General features: G+C 41.1%; 1 protein-coding gene across 3 annotated transcripts in view; it reads left to right on the forward strand.

The window, feature by feature from the left end:
• The window catches only part of TEC (tec protein tyrosine kinase), a 131,789-nt gene that overhangs the window by 84,613 nt on the left and 24,697 nt on the right, over positions 1-22,479 (forward strand). For all 3 annotated transcript variants that reach the window (XM_040625084.1, XM_040625083.1, XM_040625082.1), the window contains exons 3-7: positions 14,273-14,377; positions 16,132-16,213; positions 16,875-17,003; positions 18,717-18,757; positions 19,703-19,878. In XM_040625084.1, the coding sequence (XP_040481018.1) occupies positions 14,273-14,377; positions 16,132-16,213; positions 16,875-17,003; positions 18,717-18,757; positions 19,703-19,878 (533 nt within the window). The remainder of the gene's footprint in view (positions 1-14,272; positions 14,378-16,131; positions 16,214-16,874; positions 17,004-18,716; positions 18,758-19,702; positions 19,879-22,479) is intronic.

Below are 22,479 nucleotides of genomic sequence, written 5' to 3' on the forward strand. Positions count from 1 at the left end.
TCATCAAACACCCAGTCAGTGGAAGAAATTGTTTCAAAAGTGATTTTATCTATAGAAGGTTCCCAGTTGAGAGGCCCTATTACAAAAGTTTTCTGTAGATTATTTGCAACACAAAGTGAATATTTCTATGGAAACCATAGTAAAGGAATGATGAGTACCCATCAGGCCCACAGAAACCCATGGAACATGTAATGAGGCCATTCTGTATTTTTCTTTGAGTATCTTTCTGAGGGGAGAGTTGATGGACAATTCCTCTTCTCTTACTAGAGACGTTGGCTAAGTCTCACACTTTCTCTTTCTTGCCATTGTTCTTGTGGTGCTTCCTTCTCCCCACCTCCCTCCCCATCTTCCTTCCTTTCCTCACCCTCTCTTCACTCCCTCCCCACCTCCAGGCTTGGGTAGAAGCAAAAGGAAGGCTTTGTTCCCAACATGGCTCATTGTCTTCATTGGGGGGGTTAAAAAAAAAGGAGAGGATGGCCTTCATAGAGAAGCTGCCATCATATGCAGCTTACTATTTTGGAGGTATTTAGAAAACAGACTGCAGTGTGATCCTCTTAACACTAGAGAGAACTAGAGAAATGTAGGGGGTCCTGTAGAAGTTTACTTAAAGACCGAGTTAATGTTCTGTTTTTGCAAGACCCTGGCAAAGCTCGGTTCAGTTAAAAATAATTCACATTTCCAGTTCATGCCGGTACGTGTGCTCCTCTGCCCTCCACTCATGTCAGATAAGCAGAGAGAGAGGTTTTCTTAGTGGGGAACTAGTCAGGGATGGGCAGTGAGGAGGTAAAGTTCTCGAGGGCCTGTGAGCCTCCCAACTTCTCACCTGTCCAGACACGCCGTCCTGCCTCTCAGGCCTCCTGGTGGGAGGCGGTGGGGCAGGTGCCACAGGGCTTTCCCGCTCCCAGGGCTGTCATTTCTCTGGTCATCGCTTCATCAGTCCAATGGGCTGTGATGGGGATGCCGGGGGTGGGGTGGGAATTGTGCCCCTCGTGCTGCAGTTACAGGTCTGGACCACATGCAGAAAGCCACAGAGTGTGCCACTGCCACCCACCACCTATCCCGGAAACCACATTTTCTCTCCTGCCCTGTTCACTGTTTGCAACTCTGACCTGTCTGAAACTCACAAAGCTTCTGTCTCCCGAGTTCCTCTTCATAAGAGATCAGGTTTGTGTGATTCTAGGTATTTCCCCATCCATAAAGATAGATTGTCACTAAAAAAAGCCTGCACATGTGCCGTGTCCACTGCAGAGCCCCCCCGCCCCCTGCACGCATACACACATATGCATGGCATTTGGAATCCCTAGTACTAAAGCACAGCGCCTCTAGTCGGCGTTAACTATAGAGATGCAAGAACTGAAACCTAGGTTATAGGGCCTTCCTTCTCTTTTGCTGCTTAAAAAAAACAGAAAGCAGACAGCTTTGCAGTGACATATCCAACGATTGCCATCTGTGGTTGAGGAGGGATCCCTTGACAGTAGTTATGAGCATCTCTGACCATTGTAACGTGACCTTTACTCTGCCCACTGGGTGTTCACTGGTGCAACAGTACGCTTGGGTGGAACAGGGGGGCCAATCCCGGCGATTCTGGGCATGCCTGCACCCACAGGAATGGCATATTTCTGAGAGAGCGGCCAGGAGAAAAGCAGCCAAAATTCTTCTCTGAGACAGTAGAGTCAAGTGGTGGTTCTGACTGAATAACGTGAAATTAAACCTGGAGCCCTCCCCTCCGCTTAGCTGAAGCCCTTTCTGTCCATGCGTGTCCTTGTTTATTCACGGGCTTCCTCAACGGAGTCAGTGAGCACCTGCTCTGAGCCAGGCTATTTATCACATGACAGCATTGTGGGAGGTGCTGGGGAGGCAGTATGTCTGTCCTCTCTGAGCTCCCACTGGTGGCCTTCATCATGGCCTGCCTCAAAGGCAGTAGTAAGAAAGCAAGAAAGAAGAGGATAGGACCAGGCACCAGCTCTGGGGGAAGGTGTAAAATTAATTTTATTTCTCTACCAGATATTCATTGAATGCTCAGTGAATTGGATGGATGGATGATTTGTTTCTAAATTGGAATAAATGTTAAGGTAGAGCCTTCATTTAAATGAGAGCTGATTGGGGACGCCTGGGTGGCTCAGTCGTTAAGCGTCTGCCTTAGTCTCAGGACATCATCCCAGCGTTCTGGGATCAAGCCCCACATCAGGCTCCTCCACTGGGAGCCTGCTTCTTCTTCTCCCACTCCCCCTGCTTGTGTTCCCTCTCTCTCTGGCTGTCTCTCTCTGTCAAATAAATAAATAAAATCTTTAAAAAAAAGAGAGAGAGAGCTAATTGATTGCCTACTTCTGGCCTGTTATAAAGTGAAGTTGTTTTGCTTAATCATCATGGCTGTTTTTCTCTTTTGTTGTATTTGTTGGTTTTTTTTTTCCTATTTATTTTTTTAAAGACTTTATTTATTTGTGAGAGAGAGGGAGAGAGAGAGACCATGAGTAGGGGAAGGGAGAGAAGCAGACTCCCTACTGAGCAGGGAGCCCAATGTGGGGCTTGATCCCAGGACCTTAAGATTATGACCTGAGCTAAAGTCAGATGCTTAACCAACTGAGCCACCCAGGTGCCCCTAGTTTTTCTTTTTTAATCTATGATTTAAGACACTAAATTATTAGCAGAGAATTTCATAGTTTCCCAGTCTTCCCAGATTTTAAGTTCCCTGAGGGCAGGGGCCATATTTTCTTTAGTCTCATTGAAGTATAATCAATATGCAGTAAACTGCATATATTTAAATTGTATTATTTGATAAGTTTTGATATATGTATGCACCTGTGAAACCATCACTATAATAAAATAATGAACACATCTATCACTCCCAAAAGCTTCCTCATGCCCCTCTGTAATTCATACCTCTCCTTTTATTCCCACTATCCCTAGGTATTATTGATCTGATTTTTGACACTATAGATTGGCTTGCCTGTACCAGTATTCTAGAATAAACAAAGTCATGTGGCATGTACTCTTCTTAAACTAGTTTCTTTCACTCAGCAGTTTATTTTTAAATATATCTATTTTGTTGTGTCAATATTGCATTTTTTATTACTGAATAGTATTCCACTGTGTGGATATACCTCTATTTGTGTATCTATTCACCTGTTGATGGACATTTGGATTGTTTCCAGTTTTCAGCTATTAGAAATAAGCTTTTATGAATATTCTTGTATACATCTTTATATGGTCAGATGCCTTCATTTATCTTGGGTAAATATAATGGCTGTATTTTTTAATCTCCTTATCTCTTGTGCTTAGCACATTATCTGGCATATAGTAGAGGCCCAGCAGTTATTGTCCTACGTAGTTGTTGGACTTTTCCTACATTTCTTTGGTAATTAATAGGTAAGACTAACTTACTTTTAAAAATAGCTACTTAAAATATTATTTTATTTCAAGAGAAAGAGTAGTTAGGCCATTATCCTGTTTCTCTGTGTGTTCTGATATTCTATGCACTATACTCGAGCTTATTTGTTTACTCCTATATTTTTTGAGTTCTTGGAATATTTTCTGAATTCCTCAATGGAGAAAGTGAAGAAATACTAGTATGTTTCCTAAAGAAATAATGTAAAAGCCAGTAACATCTTCAAAATTAAATCCTTTTTTCTGGGGCGCCTGGGTGGCACAGCGGTCAAGCGTCTGCCTTCGGCTCAGGGCGTGATCCCGGCGTTATGGGATCGAGCCCCACATCAGGCTCCTCCGCTATGAGCCTGCTTCTTCCTTTCCCACTCCCCCTGCTTGTGTTCCCTCTCTTGCTGGCTGTCTCTCTCTCTGTCGAATAAATAAATAAAATCGTAAAAAAAAAAGAAATCTATAAGAAAAAATAAATAAATCCTTTTTTCTTATTGTATTCTGTAACAAAATTAGACTATATGTGGGGAAAGAAAGAGTTCAGTGCTGAAAAATTTTAGAAATCTTATTTTTAAAGGCAAAAAATATTCTAAAATAAGCTTCTTTTAGTGATTACGATAGGCCAGATATTGTGCTGAGTGCTTTATGAGCATATCACAATTAATCCTCATGATAATCTAGGTTGAGTTATTTTAATATCTCTATTTTACAGAAGAGGACACGGAGACTAAAAGAAGTTGGTTAATTTGCATGGGGCCATGAGCCCTGCATTTAAACACAGGTCTGCCTGACACGGAAGCTGTGCTCTCAACCATTATGTTGCATTGGCTGTGTTATGTCAAAACATTGACAGTACTCAACATCTTGTAGCATGGTCAGTGAGTTAATAAAGAGGTTCTAGCAGGAGTCTCAGTTGTTGCACACATTATTTACATAAATTTCCCTGGAAGTTGATGGACTTGACAAGTTTCTTCCCTAATAACTTCTGGCTTTATTTTATTGTAAAGATTTATTTAGTTATTTTTTAGGGAGAGAGAGAGCGTGCAAACGGGTGCGCAAGCGGGAGGGGGAGGAGGGGCGGGCAGAGGGAGAGAAACAGACTCCCTCTTGAGCGTGGAGCCCCATGTAGGTTTCCATCTCACCACCCTGAGATCATGACCTGAACCGAAATCAAGAGTGGGACACTTAGACTGAGCCACCCAGGCACCCCATAACTTCTGACTTTATATCTAAAGCCACTTTTTATACTCTTCTCATCACTGGCATCGGCCAGTCTGTTTCTGATCATCTTCTACGCAGAGTTCTCAGGTAGACAGAAATATCCAGTCCCTTTTTCTCTAGCAGTGGAACCTCCACATTGTCTCTGGAACTTATGGCTGTCTGGCACCCTGCAGATCCAACAGACCCAAGATAATGCTTTCTCTGTGATGACTCTTCTATTTCTTGCCCGAAATTTAAAATAAGTATTGGCTGAGAGCCCTCATTTGTCCTGGTAGGGCATCAGAAATGGTGTGTGTGTGCATGTGTGTATGTGTCTTATTCACTATCTAGATTATAAGGTCTCTGCAGGTGGGAAGTATATTCCGTATCCCATATTTCCTAGTTCTTGCTAAAAAGGCTTCTGACATCACTCTAGCTGGAAATCCTGGAGTAAGGAATCTGAAGTATTAAGTAGCTGAGATGTGGGATTTTCTTATTCTAGAAGGTATTTTAAAAGGTAGCTAACTGCTGTAACATGCAATCCCTCGAAACCCAATGCCTTAACACAATAGGTTTATTTCTTACTTACATTACATACAACTACCCTCCACTTTTGATTCAGGGATCTAAGCACCTTCTATATTGGCTCTGTTGTCTTTTTTGTTTGTATTTAAGAACAGCTTTATTGAGATATAATTCACCTACTTAAATTCTTTAATTCAGTGATTTTTAGTAGGTTCACAGTGTTGTGCAACTATCACTGCAATCAATTTTAGAACATATTCATCAACCCAAAAAGAAATCTTTTTTAAAAAGATTTATTTATTTATTATTTGAGAAAGAGAGAGAGAAAGAGAGAGCGTAAGCATGCCGGGGTGAGGGGCAGAGGGAGAGGGAGAGAGAATCTCAAGAAGGCTCCTGGCTGAGCATGGAGCCAGATGCAGGGCTCGAGCCCAGGACCCTGAGATCATGACCAGAGCCAGAATCAAGAGTCAGATGCTTAACCAACTGAGCCACCCAGGTGCCTCCTCAAAAAGAAATTTTATACCCATTAGCACTCCATTGTCTTGTGGTCTTCTGAATCTTCCACTGGAATTACTCATCCAAGTGGATCACAAAGGAGGACATGGACCATGGAGGATGGTATGTAAGGTTTTAGAGGACAGAAAGTGGTCTTACATCACTTCCACCTACACTCCCTGGGCTAGAATTCATTCTTGTGCCCTCGCCTAAATGCATGATGATGAGAAAATGCAGTGGAGCTGGGCACCCAGGAAGAAGAAAACGTGGCAATCCGAGCTCATTGGCATTGTCTCTGCTTTAAGGGATTTGTAATCTTTGGATTGGATTTATTAAGTCTGGAATTCCTTGAATTTGGAAGTCTGTTACATGAAATTTATGAAGCATCCATATACATTTATTTCTACCTAACTCATTCAAAGTTTTACTAATTTAAATAATTATACTAGGTAAATCCTTTTTACACTTACTTCAAAACACATATGTTAGTAAGTTTGCTTTCAACTGTGATAAACATATCTGGCAATAGTTTTAAGTGTTTTTGGGCCGCAAAGGGGATTTGGGGAGAGCGTTGCTAGAAGTATAGAAAAGCCCTAAGACGGAATGGCTACTCAAGAAAAAACGTTTTAAATACAGTGAGAAAAGCATCTCCAGAAACCTTATGATTGTCTGCATTAGCATTATCTTACGTGAAGATTGTTCTGTGAGTTCAGAAATGGAATTTTCTGCCCTCAGATTCCTTATAATTTATAGGAGTTTTTCAGCATCCTGTTTTTATGCTGGATATTATGTTAAAAACCATAATTGAACCATGTTTATGTAACTGCTGGCTTCTTTATGTAAAAGTGATGGGGTATTTCTTATTGTTGTTTTGGGGGTTATTTTTTTGTAGTGTAAAAGCACTCTACAAAATGTAAAGCACCTATGTCAATTATTATTAAAAGTTGTGGAAAGGGAGGAAAAAATGTTAGGATGCCAAGTTTTTGTTTTTACTTTCTTTCACTTGTCACTAGAATTCAGCCCTTGGTCAAGAGGGGGCATGTTATCATATAACCATCAAGTTGGAAACGCCTTTAAATTTTATGTATTCCACTTCTCCTGATGCCAGAGAAGTCTACATCAAAATTGTTCTCAATATCCACAAAAAACCCTGCCAAACCCATCCTGAGGACTTCCTTGTTTCTCGTGATTAATGTGTCCTGCTGCACTTAGGCCCATTCTTTGAACTGGGTCCTGACTGGAAAGGGAAAAGAACTACCCTCATGAATAAAATAGGCCTTTGGCTCTTTGGAGGTTTTCAGTAGACTGCGTCATTTTCTTTCCTTTCAAGAGTTGACTGGAACTCTTAGCTCTGTAGTATTGACCCATCTGAACTTCCATTATAAACAATTATTGTTCTTCTCCTTAACCTTAGCAAATATCTGGTCATAAACTCCTTAAGACCAAGATATGTTGAACTCGTGTATCTCCGTCATGGTTCTTTGGTATCCGGGCCTTGCCGGTGATAAGGGGAAGTGGAAATCCACCTTGATGAACATGGATGAATGAAGGAACTGTCCTGATGCGATGCAATGAATGTTAACAGCAGCTTTAGTGCTACCCACCTGCCGAGGACTGCGGGTTCTAGGAATTTTAAATTTTGTGTTCTTAATTTGATGGCAGTATTTTATACAACTCCCCCAGCAATATAACCTGTGTGTACATACATATGTATGATATTACATGTTAAATGTATGGGTACACACACACACACACACACACACACACACACATACTTTTTGTCTATATTTTTTGGGTAGTTCCTTGTCACTGAATGTGCCATATCATCAGCCCATCTTTGGGTTTATATCTATGATGTTTTAATTGTTGTGGCCTATTGAGAAAGAACAGTGGCTGATTGAACACTAAGCAATACAGTAGTGCCAAATGGAGGCCCAATGCAAAGATGGTGCCGTGTGTACAAAAGTAGAGGTTCCCCGTCGTTGAAATTGAGAGAAAGGGTGGAAGTGGTTGTCACATGGCCCGCAGTAATGCAAGCTTGTAGGTGCTAAAAGAACTGGCTTCAGAGCCGAGATTCAACTCCAGCAAACACCCATCCATCACATTCAAGGAATGTTTATTTAAATCTTATTTTTTGAGTAGTTTTGTTTGTAGTTAATTTGTGAACTAGCTTTGGTCTTCTGGGTATTAAGGGCTGTAAACATAAGAATTTCCACTTTATGTGTGTCCTTAGTTAAGTGATACCAAGTTACTCAAGTGTGTGTGACACTTAGGAATTCAAGATTGGGATTAGACAAGAGTTCAAATCCTGGTTTATTGTGTGACTTTGGCAGTTAATTATACCCTTTCGGTCTTGATTTCTTCATCTGGTAAATGGAATGACAACAGTTCTCATATAATGCTGTGAAGATTCATTGAGTCATCTGTGGGAAGAGGTTCACACAGTGCCTGATTGATAGTGAGTGCTCTACAAGTGTTAGATTTTGACATAAGATCATTTTTATTTTTTATAATAAGAGTCCAAAGATATTCCAGCTTGAGAGACCTGGAGTCAGATAAATGCTTTAGTGTTTTTGAGAGCTCTGGGTTCAACTGTGGCTCAGCCTCTTAGCCAATCTTGTAACTGCTCATATGATCTGTTTCATAACAACTTCCCAGGGTTGTTGTGAAAACTAATAATTAATAGTAAATGCTGCATTTAGGGAGTGACTTCATATACCAGACACTGTGCTAAATACCTGTGTGCGTTATCTTTATTTCTGCTAGGAGCTTAGCAGAGTGTCCTATTCCTACAGACAAGGGAACTGAGAGGGAGGGGACAGAGCTTGCCCTAGGCCATACAACTTTAGGTGGCAAAGCAGAGGCTGGACTCAGGGTCTCCCTATTTCCACGGCTCCAGCCCCCTTCCTGAGATCTTATTGCAATGCAAGGGTGATCCATCCAGCAAATTTCTTCTGTGGCATGCAGCCGGGAATAGCCACAGTAGGGTTAAAAGCTGTGATGGGGAAAAGGGGAGAGATCATTTGCAATATCGGAGGAAAATTATGCCTAATGGGAGTTGCCTAATGGGGGCTCAGAGACCTGATGAGTAGGGTGTAGAAGGAGGACACAGGGTGTCCTGAAGATAAATGGCTGACTTCCCAAATTTACCTGGGGCCAGCCCTGAGTGCTTGTATACATTTAGAAAAAATGTTATTTCATTAATTTAGGATTGATACTGATATTCTTAAAACACTGAGTATCTGGAAATTAAAGGAAAACAGGGTACCTTGAAAGACTTGCTGGGAGACAGGATCTCTTGCATTTACTTCCCAGTTCTGCCATTCAGTCGCTATGTAGTTTTAAGCAAGTTATAGTTCATCTCTAGATCTAGTTTCCCCGTTCGTGATAGTTTAGAAATGTGTAAAATGGCTATTACACAACTCATTTTCAAGCTTGGTAAAGTATATAGAGGATATGCAAGAGGAGAGATATGTATCCTGTGTTACACACACACATACACACACACATGCACACACACACATGCACACACACCCACACACAGAGTGTCATGCATACTTCTTTGCAGACTGGCTCAGGACACTGTTTAATAAACATCTGCTAAGTGCCAGGTAGATTTTTCAGCTTGGATGATTCAAATATGAGTAAGGTGAGGTCTTGGCTTAATTGTGATTTTCAGTTTGGTGGGCAGGGTGAAGGCTGTAGAAATAAAAGGGAAACTTCACATGAAACATGTAATGACCTTGCATATTTCTCCTTGGGCCACAATAGTAACAATAATGTATAGCATACTTCAGTAATCATGAACTAATGTTCTTATTGAAGAAATGATAAATAGTCTGAATGGAGAAAAAAACTATATGTTCTATGTGCCTTCTCATTGTTAACTCTAGTTCACCAGAGTGCAAAGACCAGGTGTTAAGAGGGCAGGCACATGGCTCTTTCAGTAACTCCTAGGGTTCCCTGTGGCAAGTTTCTTCCTCGACCTTGCCTGACCTCCTAGGGTTCCCTGAGGTGTGGCTAGAATAAGGTTCTACTCTATACACAACATATGTGTTGAGAGAAGCAGAATTCTCTTTACTATAAAGAAAGTGATAAGCATTGCTGAGTACGAGCCTCATATTGTCAATTCCCTCCAAACATTTCCAGTGGGTTGTCCAATAGTCAACTCAAAACACATTTCCCAACATTGTCTCAAACCTGATTCTTCTGTGTTCTTTATGGTGATTCATGGTGTTGGTGCCTGCTGGTCACTCAGACTCAAAATCCCTGAGGTTTCCTAACTCCTTCCTCTCTCTTAATCCCCACATCTATCTAATTGATGCCAGAGTTCTGTGGACTCGCTCTTCTAATGTTCTGGCGTCCCTGCATTCCTCACCTGATTTACTGCCATTGACTGGGTTCATGACCTCATCATCCCTCACCTGAGCGACTGCAGCAGGCTCCTGGCTAGCCTCCCTGTCTCTAACCATTTGTCACCCTGCCATTAATAATTACCATTTCAAAAGCAAACCCCAGTATAGCACTCTTCCTTCCAAACTCCGAGGTCTGGCATATAGGCACCTTCCTAACTTGGTCCCAAAGAACCTTTTTGGTGTCATTTCCTACACTTCCCCTGAACCACTCTGAGCCACAGTGAATTTTCTTCTGTTCCCTAAATGAGTGCTTTGTTGCTTCTGCTGCCTGGATTTTTTCCTCTACTTTCTCTATAGGAAAACTCCTACTTATCCTTTAGAAACCAAATCAAAGTTGTACTTCCTCCCTGAAACTTCCTCAACTTCTCCAGGTCCAGTCACTGCCCCACTCCATAAACACCATGAGTTCACATGAGTTCATCATTATCTGATTCTGAATCATTCCCCTCTTCTCTTTCCACCCAATATATTATTGGGAACTCCTCTTAGGGATATCCTCAATCCCCTTCCATAACTTTGAAGGTACAGCACACAACACTGTGCTTGGTATCTGGTCAGTGTTTGTTGGTGGGAGATAAAATCATGCATGAGCAGCTTAAATTTGAACCTTTATCTGCAAACCCCATATTAGTACGGTACATGAATAGATTGTATGTCCCAGAACATGCATTTAGGGGGCATAAGTCAACCCAGGCTACAGGCCATCCTAAATTTTCCGGTATAGATTGACCTGCATTTAACAGCTGCATTTAATAGCAGGGGCAGGTGGTGGGTGGAGATGGGTATCTTGGAAACAGACCATATATAGCCTACTGTCCAAGGGCTAAGAGAGTGGACAGGTGATAAATGACCCCCGAGAGCAATGTTGGGAAAACTCCATGATGTCAACAGTGATATTCTCCAGGGTTGGGAGATTAAGGGTCATTTGATTCTCTTTGTGCTCTTAGTATTTACTAAGGCTTCTACAGTGAACATGTGTGCCTTGTTAATAGGGGGATGGTGCTCTGGCAATTCCTTCCACCCATTACCTGGCACAGACCCCAAGAGCACGGTGGGTGGCCCTGTCTGACCTCTTCACACTGTGCAGCAGGTCCTTTACAAGCTGCCTCGCTCCTCTTTCCATCCTTCCTCCTGCACCCTGTGCTGCAGGCACACTGGGGTTTTTGCTATTATTTATTTTATGTAGCCAACACTTTCAGATAGCATATTCTAGGCCAGACACTATTCCAAGCACTTGGCAAATACTAACTCATTGAGTTCTCACAGCTGCTATTATTCCTGTTTTACATATGAGGCAACCAAGGTCGTTCAGGATAGTGTTTTTCTTCCTATGTGCTGTTTACCCCTTCCCTGTCATGTGCCGTTCAGTCCCTCCCTGTCACGTATCAGAATTTCTGTCTAGAATTGGCATGTAAGCTTCAGTTCCTCTGTGTCCATGAGCACTTTTTTTATGTACTGTACTTACAACATTGTATCATAAATACTGTCTGTCTTGGCCAAGTTACTTAGTTTTAGTTCCTTCCTCTGTACAATGTGTCTGGTCATGTTTACCTCCCAGAGTTTGTGAGGATTAAATGGCGTAGCAGTTGGGCTCTGTGCTCAGGAAGTGAGCTTCCCTGATCTTGACCGTGTGTTCCTTGATACAGTTGCTGACACAGGACAGGTGTTGTCTGAGGGGCACTGAAGGCAAGGGAGAGTAGGAAAAACCAGGATGACCTGAAGTCAAGGCCACTCAGGGAGAAGAGGGTGGTGGCACTTTCAAATGTTTCATAAAGGTGTGAGTGGGTGACCATTGAGCAAAGACTGTTGGGTTTGCTCGCTGGTGATGTTTTTGAGACCGGCTTAGCAGGCTGTGGTGAGGTGGAGGTAGGCGGCAGTGGCTAAGGAGGAGGAGTGGGCGGGAAGGAAAAAAAGGCTGAGGATGTAATCGTCTTCTCCTTCAGGAAGGGAAGAGGAAAGTGAGGGCAATAGCAGCACCAGAAGAAGCGTTCTTGGTATGGATGGGAGAGGCCCGAATGTGTCTATAGGTAGAAAGAAGTTCCTCAGAGAAGCATGGCTGGGGAGAATGTTCTTCTCTCTACCCTGGCTGAGGCTTAGTCCATGCTCAGAATACTTGTTCCCCCCGCCCCTTGGGGACTTAGCTCCGTTAATGCTGTTACATGTTCGCAGCTGGGGTATCCCAGGGTCCACTGGGCTTTGGGGTCAGTTGGGTTTCTTGATGAATATATTTAACCTGTCTGAGCTACAGTTTCCTTAACTTATCCAAGAGACAGGATGAGAGAGAAGAAAAAAAGATAAATCTTGGAATGCTTTTGATCTCCAGAGGGAAGAAGTTGGAGGGTGTGCTCGTGGGACAGCTGCTCTCTTCTCCCTAAAGAAGTGAGGGAGCTCGTCTGTTGGGGTGAAGGGAATGGGAAGGGTTTGTAGTTCTTTTTTTTTTTTTTTTAAGATTTTATTTATTTATTTAACAGACATAGAGACAGCCAGCGAGAGAGGGAACACAAGCAGGGGGAGTGGGAGAGGAAGAAGCAGGCTCACAGCAGAGGAGCCTGATGTGGGGCTCGATCCCAGAATGCCGGGATCACGCCCTGAGCCGAAGGCAGACGCTTAACCGCTGTGCCACCCAGGTGCCCCAGGGTTTGTAGTTCTGATAAGACTGGTGCTCTCCATGGACGCCACCAGGTTCTCTCCGTGAGAGACAGACAAAGGAGATGAGGACCAGCACTCAAGGCCTGGGGAAGCACAGAGAACAAAATTAGGGTTATCATTGACTTTCTGCAACCAGGTATGAAGGAATAGGGAGGGTGTGGATAGAACTGGTCACTGACAAAATTGTCAAGGGATATATGGGATTCGTGCAGGGGTTGGGGGAGAGAGGGAAGAGAGAGAAAGAGGATACTATGGTGAAATGACCTCCAGAATAATCTAGTCAGCTCAGATGGGAGTTGGTGGTCTGGGAGAGTGGGGTGGTCTGGGAGAGTGGGCCGGTCTGCAAGTCTTATGGTGACAGTAAAAATGCAGAGCAGGTTCCTGGAAGCAGGATAGGGGGCCCAAAGGTTGTGACCAGAGGACAATTTTAGAATATTCAATGAAGCAATTTTGAATGACCAGTGCCAGGGAGTGGCTGGGGCACCCCAAATATTGCAGTTTTCTTCATTTCCCTACTTTTCATTCTGTTCTTTATCATATGAATATCTACCTGTCCTCTTCCCAAAGGTAACTTAAGTCTTTATACAGCTTTTTGTGTGGATTCAGTAAACATTTTTTATTTCTACATTGTGTTTGTAATAGTTTTTAATGGGTGTATTTTATCAACTTCTGTTTGCACATGCTACTTTGTATTGTTTCTGTTTATTTCTGAAGAATAGATATGAGATTACTATGCTTCAGGGTAGAGGGAGGTCCTGGTATGTCCTTAGTTAATTGCTGCAGGCAGAATTGCACTGAGCAGAAAGAGAGAGGGCAGTAGAGAAGTAGAGTAGAACACCAACAATAGAATCGGAATGGAAGTTTTATGTGAGTACCGTAAGTCCACCTCACATCCTCCTGAGTTGCATGTGTTGCAGGAGAAAAAGTAATTGGCTAGAGTTTGCATCTGTGTTCAAGCACCTGGAGTTTAGTTTTTTTTAAGGTTTATTTATTATTTTTATTTATTTGAGAGAGAGAGAGAGAGAGCAAGCAGGGGGGCGGGGGCAGAGGGAAAGGGAGAGGGAAAGAATCTCAAGCAGACTCCATGCTGAACATGGAGCCCAATGTGGGGCTTCATCTCACAATTCCGAGATCATGACTTGAGCTGAAACCGAGAGTAAGACGTGTACTGACTGAGCCACCTCGATGCCCCTCAAGTACCTGGAATTTGCTTGGTTTGGTCTTTGATGCTCTTTTGGCGGAGGGTAGGGGGTGGGGGGGGGGATGGAGTGCTGTCATCAAGATGTTGAAGAAGTTGAAAAGATATATGTCTGAAAGGGAAAGGTGACAATAAAAGGGAGTCCATTTCTGGTTCTAGAGTGTTTTAGGGGCAAGGATAGGAAAATTTCATCTTTAGAAATAAACAGAAATAATTATTTTTATATAATACTATTTTATTACAATTTCACAATGTTAGTATTTTGAACAGTTTTGACAATAAATGGAAATGTAATTTAGGTAATTATTAAGAAAATTATAATATTTTAAATCAGTGATTTCATTAACAAATATTTCTATTAATAACATTTTTTCTTGTTATGATTGAGATGGTTCTCCCTTTGTTTTTCTTTTAACAGAAAAAATACAGAAAGGGATTTATTGATGTTTCAAAAATCAAGTGTGTGGAAATAGTGAAGAATGATGAGGGTGTTATTCCCTGCCAAAATAAATATCCATTTCAGGTAAGCTGGCATGATTTTTTTTGCCACAGTATAATTCTGGGCGTTTAGTCATGCTTACTATTTGACATTACAGTTTCCTGCCATTGCTTTGTTGGTTGATAAAAAAATTTTTTTTTCAGCTTTAGTGAGGTGCGATTGACACATAGGAATTGTGTATCCTTAAGGTATACACTTGATGTTTTGATATATGTATACATTGTGAAATGATCGCAATTGGGCCGATTAATGTATCCATCACTTCACATAATTACCATTTGCTTTCTCTTTTCCTTTCCTTTCCTTTTTTCTCTCCTCTCCTTTCCTTTCCTCTCCTGTTTCTTCCCCTCACCCCTCCCTTCTCCTCCCCTCCCCTCTCCTTTTCTCTCCTCCCTGTGTGTGAGCACTTAAGCCCTACCCTCTTAGCAAATTTCAAGTATATGATACAGTACTGTTAACTGTAGTCACCAGGCTGTACATTAGATTTCCAGAACTCATTCATGTTGCTTAACTGAAACTTTGTACCCTCTGACCAACATCTCCCCACTTAAATCTCCTCCCTGTCCCTGGCAACCACCACTCTCTCTATTCTCTGCTTCTATGAATTCGACTATTTGAGATTCCACAGAGAGTGAGGTCATGCAGTATTTGTCTTTCTGTGTCAGAAGGGAGGTTTCTAGCCTTGTGTATCTTTTTAGCCAGTCAAGATGTTTCTGCCTTGTGACTATGATCAAAGGTAAAGTGACAGACCAAAGACAAAATTCTTGGTTTGGTTTCCCAGGCTGAATTTTATTACTAATATTAAAAATACTAAGAATAGGGGTGCCTGGGTGGCATAGCGGTTAAGCGTCTGCCTTCGGCTCAGGGCGTAATCCCGGCGTTATGGGATCGAGCCCCACATCAGGCTCCTCCGCTATGAGCCTGCTTCTTCCTCTCCCACTCCCCCTGCTTGTGTTCCCTCTCTCGCTGGCTGTCTCTATCTCTGTCAAATAAATAAATAAAATCTTTAAAAAAAAATACTAAGAATAAGACTTTAATTGCTCGCTAGGAGTTACCTCTAAAAGAAGCACTGTGGCTCACGGTTTGGGCTCCGAAGTCAGGATCCTGGTTTCCTGGATTACCAGCCAGATGAGATGGGCAGGTTACGTAGCACAACATTAGGGGGCACCATGCGCAGTGTGTTCCGTACGAATGGTGCCTTCTGGACTTACACAGGAGTGGAAGGGCTGGGGATCAGCCTTAGCCGCCTCCTCTGTAAAATGTAAATGCGGCTGCCTTCATGGTAGGATTAACCGATTAATGTCTGTAAAGCACATAGTATAGGGTTGGGATAGTGTTTAATAAAGTTAGCCACTGTCATTATTTATAGTGGCAAAAAGCAGGGATAGCAGTGATGCTGACAAAGTAGTCCATTCATGTAAAATATTAATCAGAAAAATGCTACATTAGAGTAATCCCTGCTACACCAAGTTTACTTAAGGATCTTCAGTTAATTAGATTGTAAGAAATAAGATTAGTAAGCATCTTGGCCTCCGTATATTTTTTTCTTCTAGGAAAACACAATCCTTTGCAAAATGTGTATCCCACTTGATGTAGACATGAAGAAATAGATCTGCTTTTGTAAGAAAGGATTGTAGATTCTTTGGATCCAAAGTGATTGACTTTTATTTGATCATTTCAGAATCATTTATAGATGCCTCTGGTACCAAGCGCTCTGTGCTAGGTAGATGTGCGTGTCTACGTATTTCTCACCTATTCCGTCTTTTGTTTTGTTTTAGGTTGTCCATGATGCTAACACACTTTACATTTTTGCACCCAGTGCACAAAGCAGGGACCGGTGGGTGAAGAAGTTAAAAGAAGGTAAAACTCATAATGAAATATTAACTGTACATAATTTTAGGATACAACATTGTTATCACTAGAAGAGAAATATGGCTAATGTATCTTGCATTTATAATCTTTTAATCTACAATAAGTGTTTCTCTGAGGACACTGCTGTTGTGAAACATGTTGAAGACAACTTCCTTTTTTATAATCTGATTTCTTCTAGTGGTATACGCATGGTTTCTAAAAAATGCACGCTTTCATTTAATGCCTAATACATTTAAAGATGAGAAAGCCCTGGGCTTTTATGATAACAGGATTTTATTTTCTAAGAAATGGCCTGTGTAGTCAACATTTGGTGTGGATGATGACTCGTGCGTAGAGCGTCTCAATGGGTCATTTGTACCATGCAGTCTTCATCCCTTCTTCTGCAGAACAGAATGGTGTGGGCTGACTCGTGTGTTTATCCATCACGGCACAGCAGAGGTCCCTTCTGCTAACAAGGGTGCTTCATCAAAATAAGAAGGTGAAAGAGAACCATATGGATTTTCTGAATGCTGGGTTGTATGATGTGATGAAGGTGTTTTCATAATAAACATAGCATCTGAGAAATAAAGAATGATCGACAGTGTTACCTACAAAACGTCCTGTCATCTATTTTATCTCACTAATAATTTAATGTGTCTATTAATTACAGAAATAAAGAACAACAATAATATTATGATTAAATATCATCCTAAATTTTGGGCAGACGGAAGTTATCAGTGTTGCAGACAGACTGAAAAATTAGCACCTGGATGCGAAAAATATAACCTTTTTGAGAGTAGTAAGTGTTTATTTTATTTTATAATTATGTTATGTACCGGATAGACGTACTGTTGGTATGGTGTGAAAGTGACTTGGTTTTGATTTTGATGTTGGTTAACTATGACCTTTACACCTTCTAGCACTGTGTAAATGTAGGGTGGGCGTATTTTGTGTGAATAATTATGTTTATTTAGCAGTGGGGCCAGCTCGTGGAATCAAAAGGTCTATTTTCAAGAGCTTTTATCACAGTATGGAAGCCTGCTCAAAATGACTCTATTAAAAGCATGAGCTTAATGTGGCACTATCAGCAGCTTTTTTCTTTTCAGCTTTATTGAGGTATAATTGGCAAATAAAATTGTAAGGTGTTTAAAGTGTACAGTGTGATGATTTGGTATACTTACGCACTGTGAAAGGATTCTTCCCATGGAGTTAGTTAAGACATCCATTACCTCACATGTTTACCTTCGTGTGTGTGTGTGAGAATATTTAAGTTCTCTCTTAGGCATTTTCAGTTACACATTACAGTGTTATCAGTCGGAGTCACCACGGTATACATTAGCCCTCAGGCTTTATTCATCTTGTGAGTAGAAATTTGTACCCTCTGCCGACATCTCTATCTCCCTGCCCCCAACGTCCAACTCCTGGCAACCACTTTTTCTCCTCTCCGTTACTATGAGTTCGACTTTTCTTTTTAGTTTAAATTCTATATGTAAGTGATACCATGTGGTATTCATCTTTTTATCTGCCTGGCTTATTTCACTTAGTACAATGCCCTCCAGGTTCATCCGTGTTGTTGCACATGGCAGGATTTCCTTCTTTTTAAAGGCAGGATAATATTCCATTTTATATATATATCACACACTACATTTTCTTTATCCGTTCATCTGTTGATGGACATTTAAGTTGTTTTCATACCTTGGCTATTATGAATAATGCTGCTGTGAATATGGAAGTGCAGCTCTCTCTTCAAGGTACTGCTTTCCTTCCCTCCGTGTATATACCCGGAAGTGGGATTGCTGAGTCATATGGTAGATCTATTTTTAATTTCTTGAGGAACTTCCATACTGTGTTCCACAGTGGTTGCATTCCCAGCAACAGTGCATGAGGCTTCCCTTTTCTCCACACCCTCCCAGCATTTGTTACATCTTGTGTTTTTGATAAGTCATTTGGACAAGTATGAGGTGATATCTCATTGTGGTTTTGATTTGCATTTTCCTGATGATGAGTGATATTGATCCCCTCTTAATGTACCTGTTGGCCATCTGAATGTCTTCTTTGGAAACGTGTCTAATCAGGTCCTTTGCAACATTTTTAATTGAGTTATTTCAGTTTTTTGGCTATTGATTATATGAATTCCTTCTATATTTTGGATATTAACCCCTTATCAGATATGTGATTTGTAAGTCTTTTCTCCTTCTCTAGAGGCTGCCTTTTCATTTTGTTGATCGTTTCCTTTGCCAAGCGGAAGGTTTTTAGTTTGTTGTAGTCTCATTTGTTTACCAGGAATAAGACATGGCCCCAATCCCTCTGGCATTTATCATCTGTTCAGGAAGACAGAAAACAAACCAGCTTCGATAACATTTTAAATTCTTCTCTGAAAGAGTGATACAAGCAACATGCACCAGAGTGAGAGAGTCCAAGTGGATTTCTCATCTATGTGTTTTTCACGTTTTGTTAAAATTGTCAATCATTGGTAGATGGCATTTTGACCTGTTTTTGTTGTCATTTTCAGGTATAAAAAAAGCACTACCTCCAGCACCAGAAACAAAGAAGGTAGATGGTCTTTACCTTTTGTAAATATTTGCAGTTTAATAAGTTTATATTCATTCACATGATTCTGCCCCCTTTTCCCCACCATATCATATCAGAAAGAGATATGCTAAAGATTTTTTTTGGTATCAAATAATATTAATTTAATTATACCAGAGATTAGCACTGGGGCCCTCTCTTCATCTGGCATTTTGCTTATATTTTGGCCTTAAGAATTGTAGAGAAAGTGTGGGACTTTAAAGGAATATTAAAGGACTATTTCAGTCTTAAGACCACAGTATTATGACAAAAAAGTGACTTCAGTGATTTAATGATATGCCTTTGAAGAGTGGGGTTTCTGGAAACAGAAACACATGTACTTGGGATCCACATAATACCCAATCCAGTGTGAATCTGGTACAAGTGACTTTGGGTGGATTACTTAAACCATTGTTTCCTCAGTTGTAAAATGGGAATTCTATACTCTATTTCATAGGATCAGTATTAAGAATAAATGAGAAAAAGTGTGTTAGGTACTAAGTGCATGCCTTGCACATAGTAGGCACAAAGAAGTACAAATTGCTCTGATTGAGAGGAGACCTGATAAAAGACTCAATCCCTAGTGGGCCTTTTCCCCTTTGCAGGCCATTAGAATGGTGGGTCCATCTCTAGTCCTCTGGTTTCTACTCATGTATTTTCCATGGCTGTCCCTGGAAGGCTAGCCCTGACACCGAGCAGAGGCTTTTTGATGTTTAAAGAGGGTTTTAGCTCATGTCCTATATTCTGAAACCGGTGAAAGGTCCAGTAGCCCCAATACCATCAAAGTCACGGGAGGGTTCCCCAGATTATATTAGGTAGACTTGAGGTTTCGGCTTTATTCTCTGGTGGTGCGTGAGTCATTTAGTGTTTTGCTTCACATCCAGTTTCAACAGAATGACTTCATTTTCGTATGTTATCTCCTTTTCTTAGCGAAGGCCTCCCCCACCAATTCCACCCGAAGAAGAAGACAATAGTGAAGAAATCGTTGTAGCCATGTATGATTTCCAAGCAACAGAGGCACATGATCTCAGATTAGAGAGAGGCAAAGAGTATATTATATTAGAAAAGAATGATGTTCATTGGTGGAGAGCAAGAGATAAATATGGGTAAGTGTTCCCTCTATGTATGACACACAGCAGGTGGGTGGGAGTTAAGTGCTGAGTGAGAAGAGGATCGTCTATAACTATCATGTAATGAGACTAGTTCAGTCAACAGTAAATGAAAGTACACATTATGACTTTGCAGTAACACGATGTATTCTTAGTAATGACTCAATAAATGTAAATGAATCAACCACTTCTTTCCAGAAATTAGAATGCATTACATTGGTCTCTTTCTCATTCATTATATGTTTAATTAGATTATTTTGATCTTGGGAGAATGACATTTTAAGTTTCTTTCCCCTGAGGTAAGTAATCTTACACTTTTCTAAGAAAGAGAATGTGTGTGTGTGTGAGTGCATGGGTACACGCACACATACACGTATGTGTATATATGTATAAAATGTATGTATAAAATACATATATACATATAAACGCAAGAATTTTTTAAATGGGGCACCTGGGTGGCTCAGTTTGTTAAGCATCTGACTCGTGGTTTTGGCTCAAGTCATGATCCCAGGGTTGTGGGATCAAGCCCTGTGTCGGGATCTGCACTCAGTATGGAGTTTGAGATTCTTTCCCTTCCCTCTCCCTCTGCCCTTCCCCCTCCCGACTCGCATGCACATGCTCTTCCTCTCTCAAATAATAAAATCTAAAAAAAAATTTTTCTTAAAACATTATTTATACAAGATAATTTTGGATTTAAAGGAACTGTCCTTTCAACTTTATTATTTGGTAAGTGATGAGTAAATATGGGTAAGCACAGGGGATGATTATCTTTTGGGTTTCATTAAAGAAACTATATCCTGTGTTTACCTCTGAAATATAACCTGTTTATATTCTGAGTTCCTGTGGATAAAAAAAGGAGGGCTTCTTGTCCTGGCCAGAGCACCTTCCCTCCAAATCTGCTTTCTCACCTCCTTGGCCCATCCCCCAGTCCCAGTTCTCTATTCCTCACTTCACTTCTGGACTGATTTACCAATCCTCCCCAATTTTTTTTTTTTAGAGTATTTAAAAGTAAATTCAAATCACTCTGTCATTTTACCCCTGAGTCTGACTACTAAAGATGTTTCTAAACAACTGCTATGTCACTATCATACTTAATAATAATAAAAAAAGACCATCTGTAGACTTTATCCTAACATTTTCAGGACTGGAGGAAGAGTATAAATGAAAGCCCACATATCATTTATCTAAATATTTTGAAACCTAAGTCAAGCTGACAAACTGGTAAATAAAATAACATTTATGCTCTAACTTAACAAATGTCCCTTCAAAATGACAAGGAAGCAAGGTTTGAATTAGAGTCCCATGCCAAAGTGTGACCGTGCATGAGGACCGGCTCTCTGGGGTCTTTTCCTTCCCTATTCCCTTCTACTCCAGCTCCATTCCACATGTACCATGTGGGTCTCCCAGCCATACGTCCAAGCTCTGTCCATATCGCTGCAGAAGCCACTCCCCAACTTGGCCACCCCTTGGACTGGGCTAGAAGGAGTTGCACATAACCAGCATAATTTGCTTTTCAGAGTGTAAGGTGGAAAGGTCTGTGTTGGCCTTAGCAATGGACAGAGAATTTTGGGGTCCTAGTTACCCAGATGATGGTCTAGAAGAGGGCTGAGGAAGCATGGACTTTAGCATGCTCTTGAAAGTGTGAGGTCAGCAGGGGCCCCTCTGCTCAAGGTCTGAGGATGATACTGATTACATAATTTCATTTTCCCCTGACTAGCTCTAAGATGTATTGATGCAGTTTAATTAAGATTAAAATAAGGTCCACATTTTGCATTTTGGCTTGGCTGATATGTCTCTTATTCTACAACAGTCCCCGTCCTTCTACTTTTTTTTTCTTCCATTTTTGATTTATTGATGAAACCAGGTCATTTACCCTCCAAAATGAGCCATGATCTAGATTAAGCTAATTGCTTTCACATGGTATCATTTAATTTGTCTCGGTGTCCTATATTTCCTGTAAATTGTAATCTAGAGCCTTGATCACATTAGAAGTTGATAGCTGGTTGTCCCCCTTCTAATGATGTGAAGATTGCTCAGTGGTCCAGGTGATGATAAAGTTCTTCATCAGGGTTTCACCTAATGATTTTGGCATTCCTTAGTGATTACTGCTTAGATCCATTACTTCACCAGGGGTTGTAAAATGGTGATTTTCGAACTCTGTCATTCCGTCTGCATTTATTAATTCTCTAGAGAAGAACTGCCTCATCAACCAGTTTATTTAGTTTGTGCAGCAAAAGCAAGAGAAATGTTTAATTTTTTCCTTTTACCAATTTTCAGAATGATGGGCTGATGACTGAGCCTCCTCTAGTGATTGCAATGGTAACCGGTAATTGTTTTAAGGGTTATTATGGATGCACATTGCAACCATTGTGGTCATTATTCTTTTTGATTAAATTGACCCATCTTAGGCCAGTGCTAGCTGGTTTGGGTTGGGACCTCTTCAATCTTTCTCAGTTTCCTTGCTTTCTGGGTCAAAAGACTGCTCAAATTCATTTGGTATTTTTCCTGGCCAAACCTTCAATGTGCCATTTTATCAAGGAATGCTGGCTCCTTTTAGTGAGATAGTGTTTGGACAACAATTGGAATGCTAGGCTTCTA

This window comes from Ursus maritimus, unplaced genomic scaffold (assembly GCF_017311325.1).
Source record: "Ursus maritimus isolate PB19 unplaced genomic scaffold, ASM1731132v1 scaffold_8, whole genome shotgun sequence".
In the NCBI taxonomy this organism is placed as follows: Eukaryota; Metazoa; Chordata; class Mammalia; order Carnivora; family Ursidae; genus Ursus; species Ursus maritimus.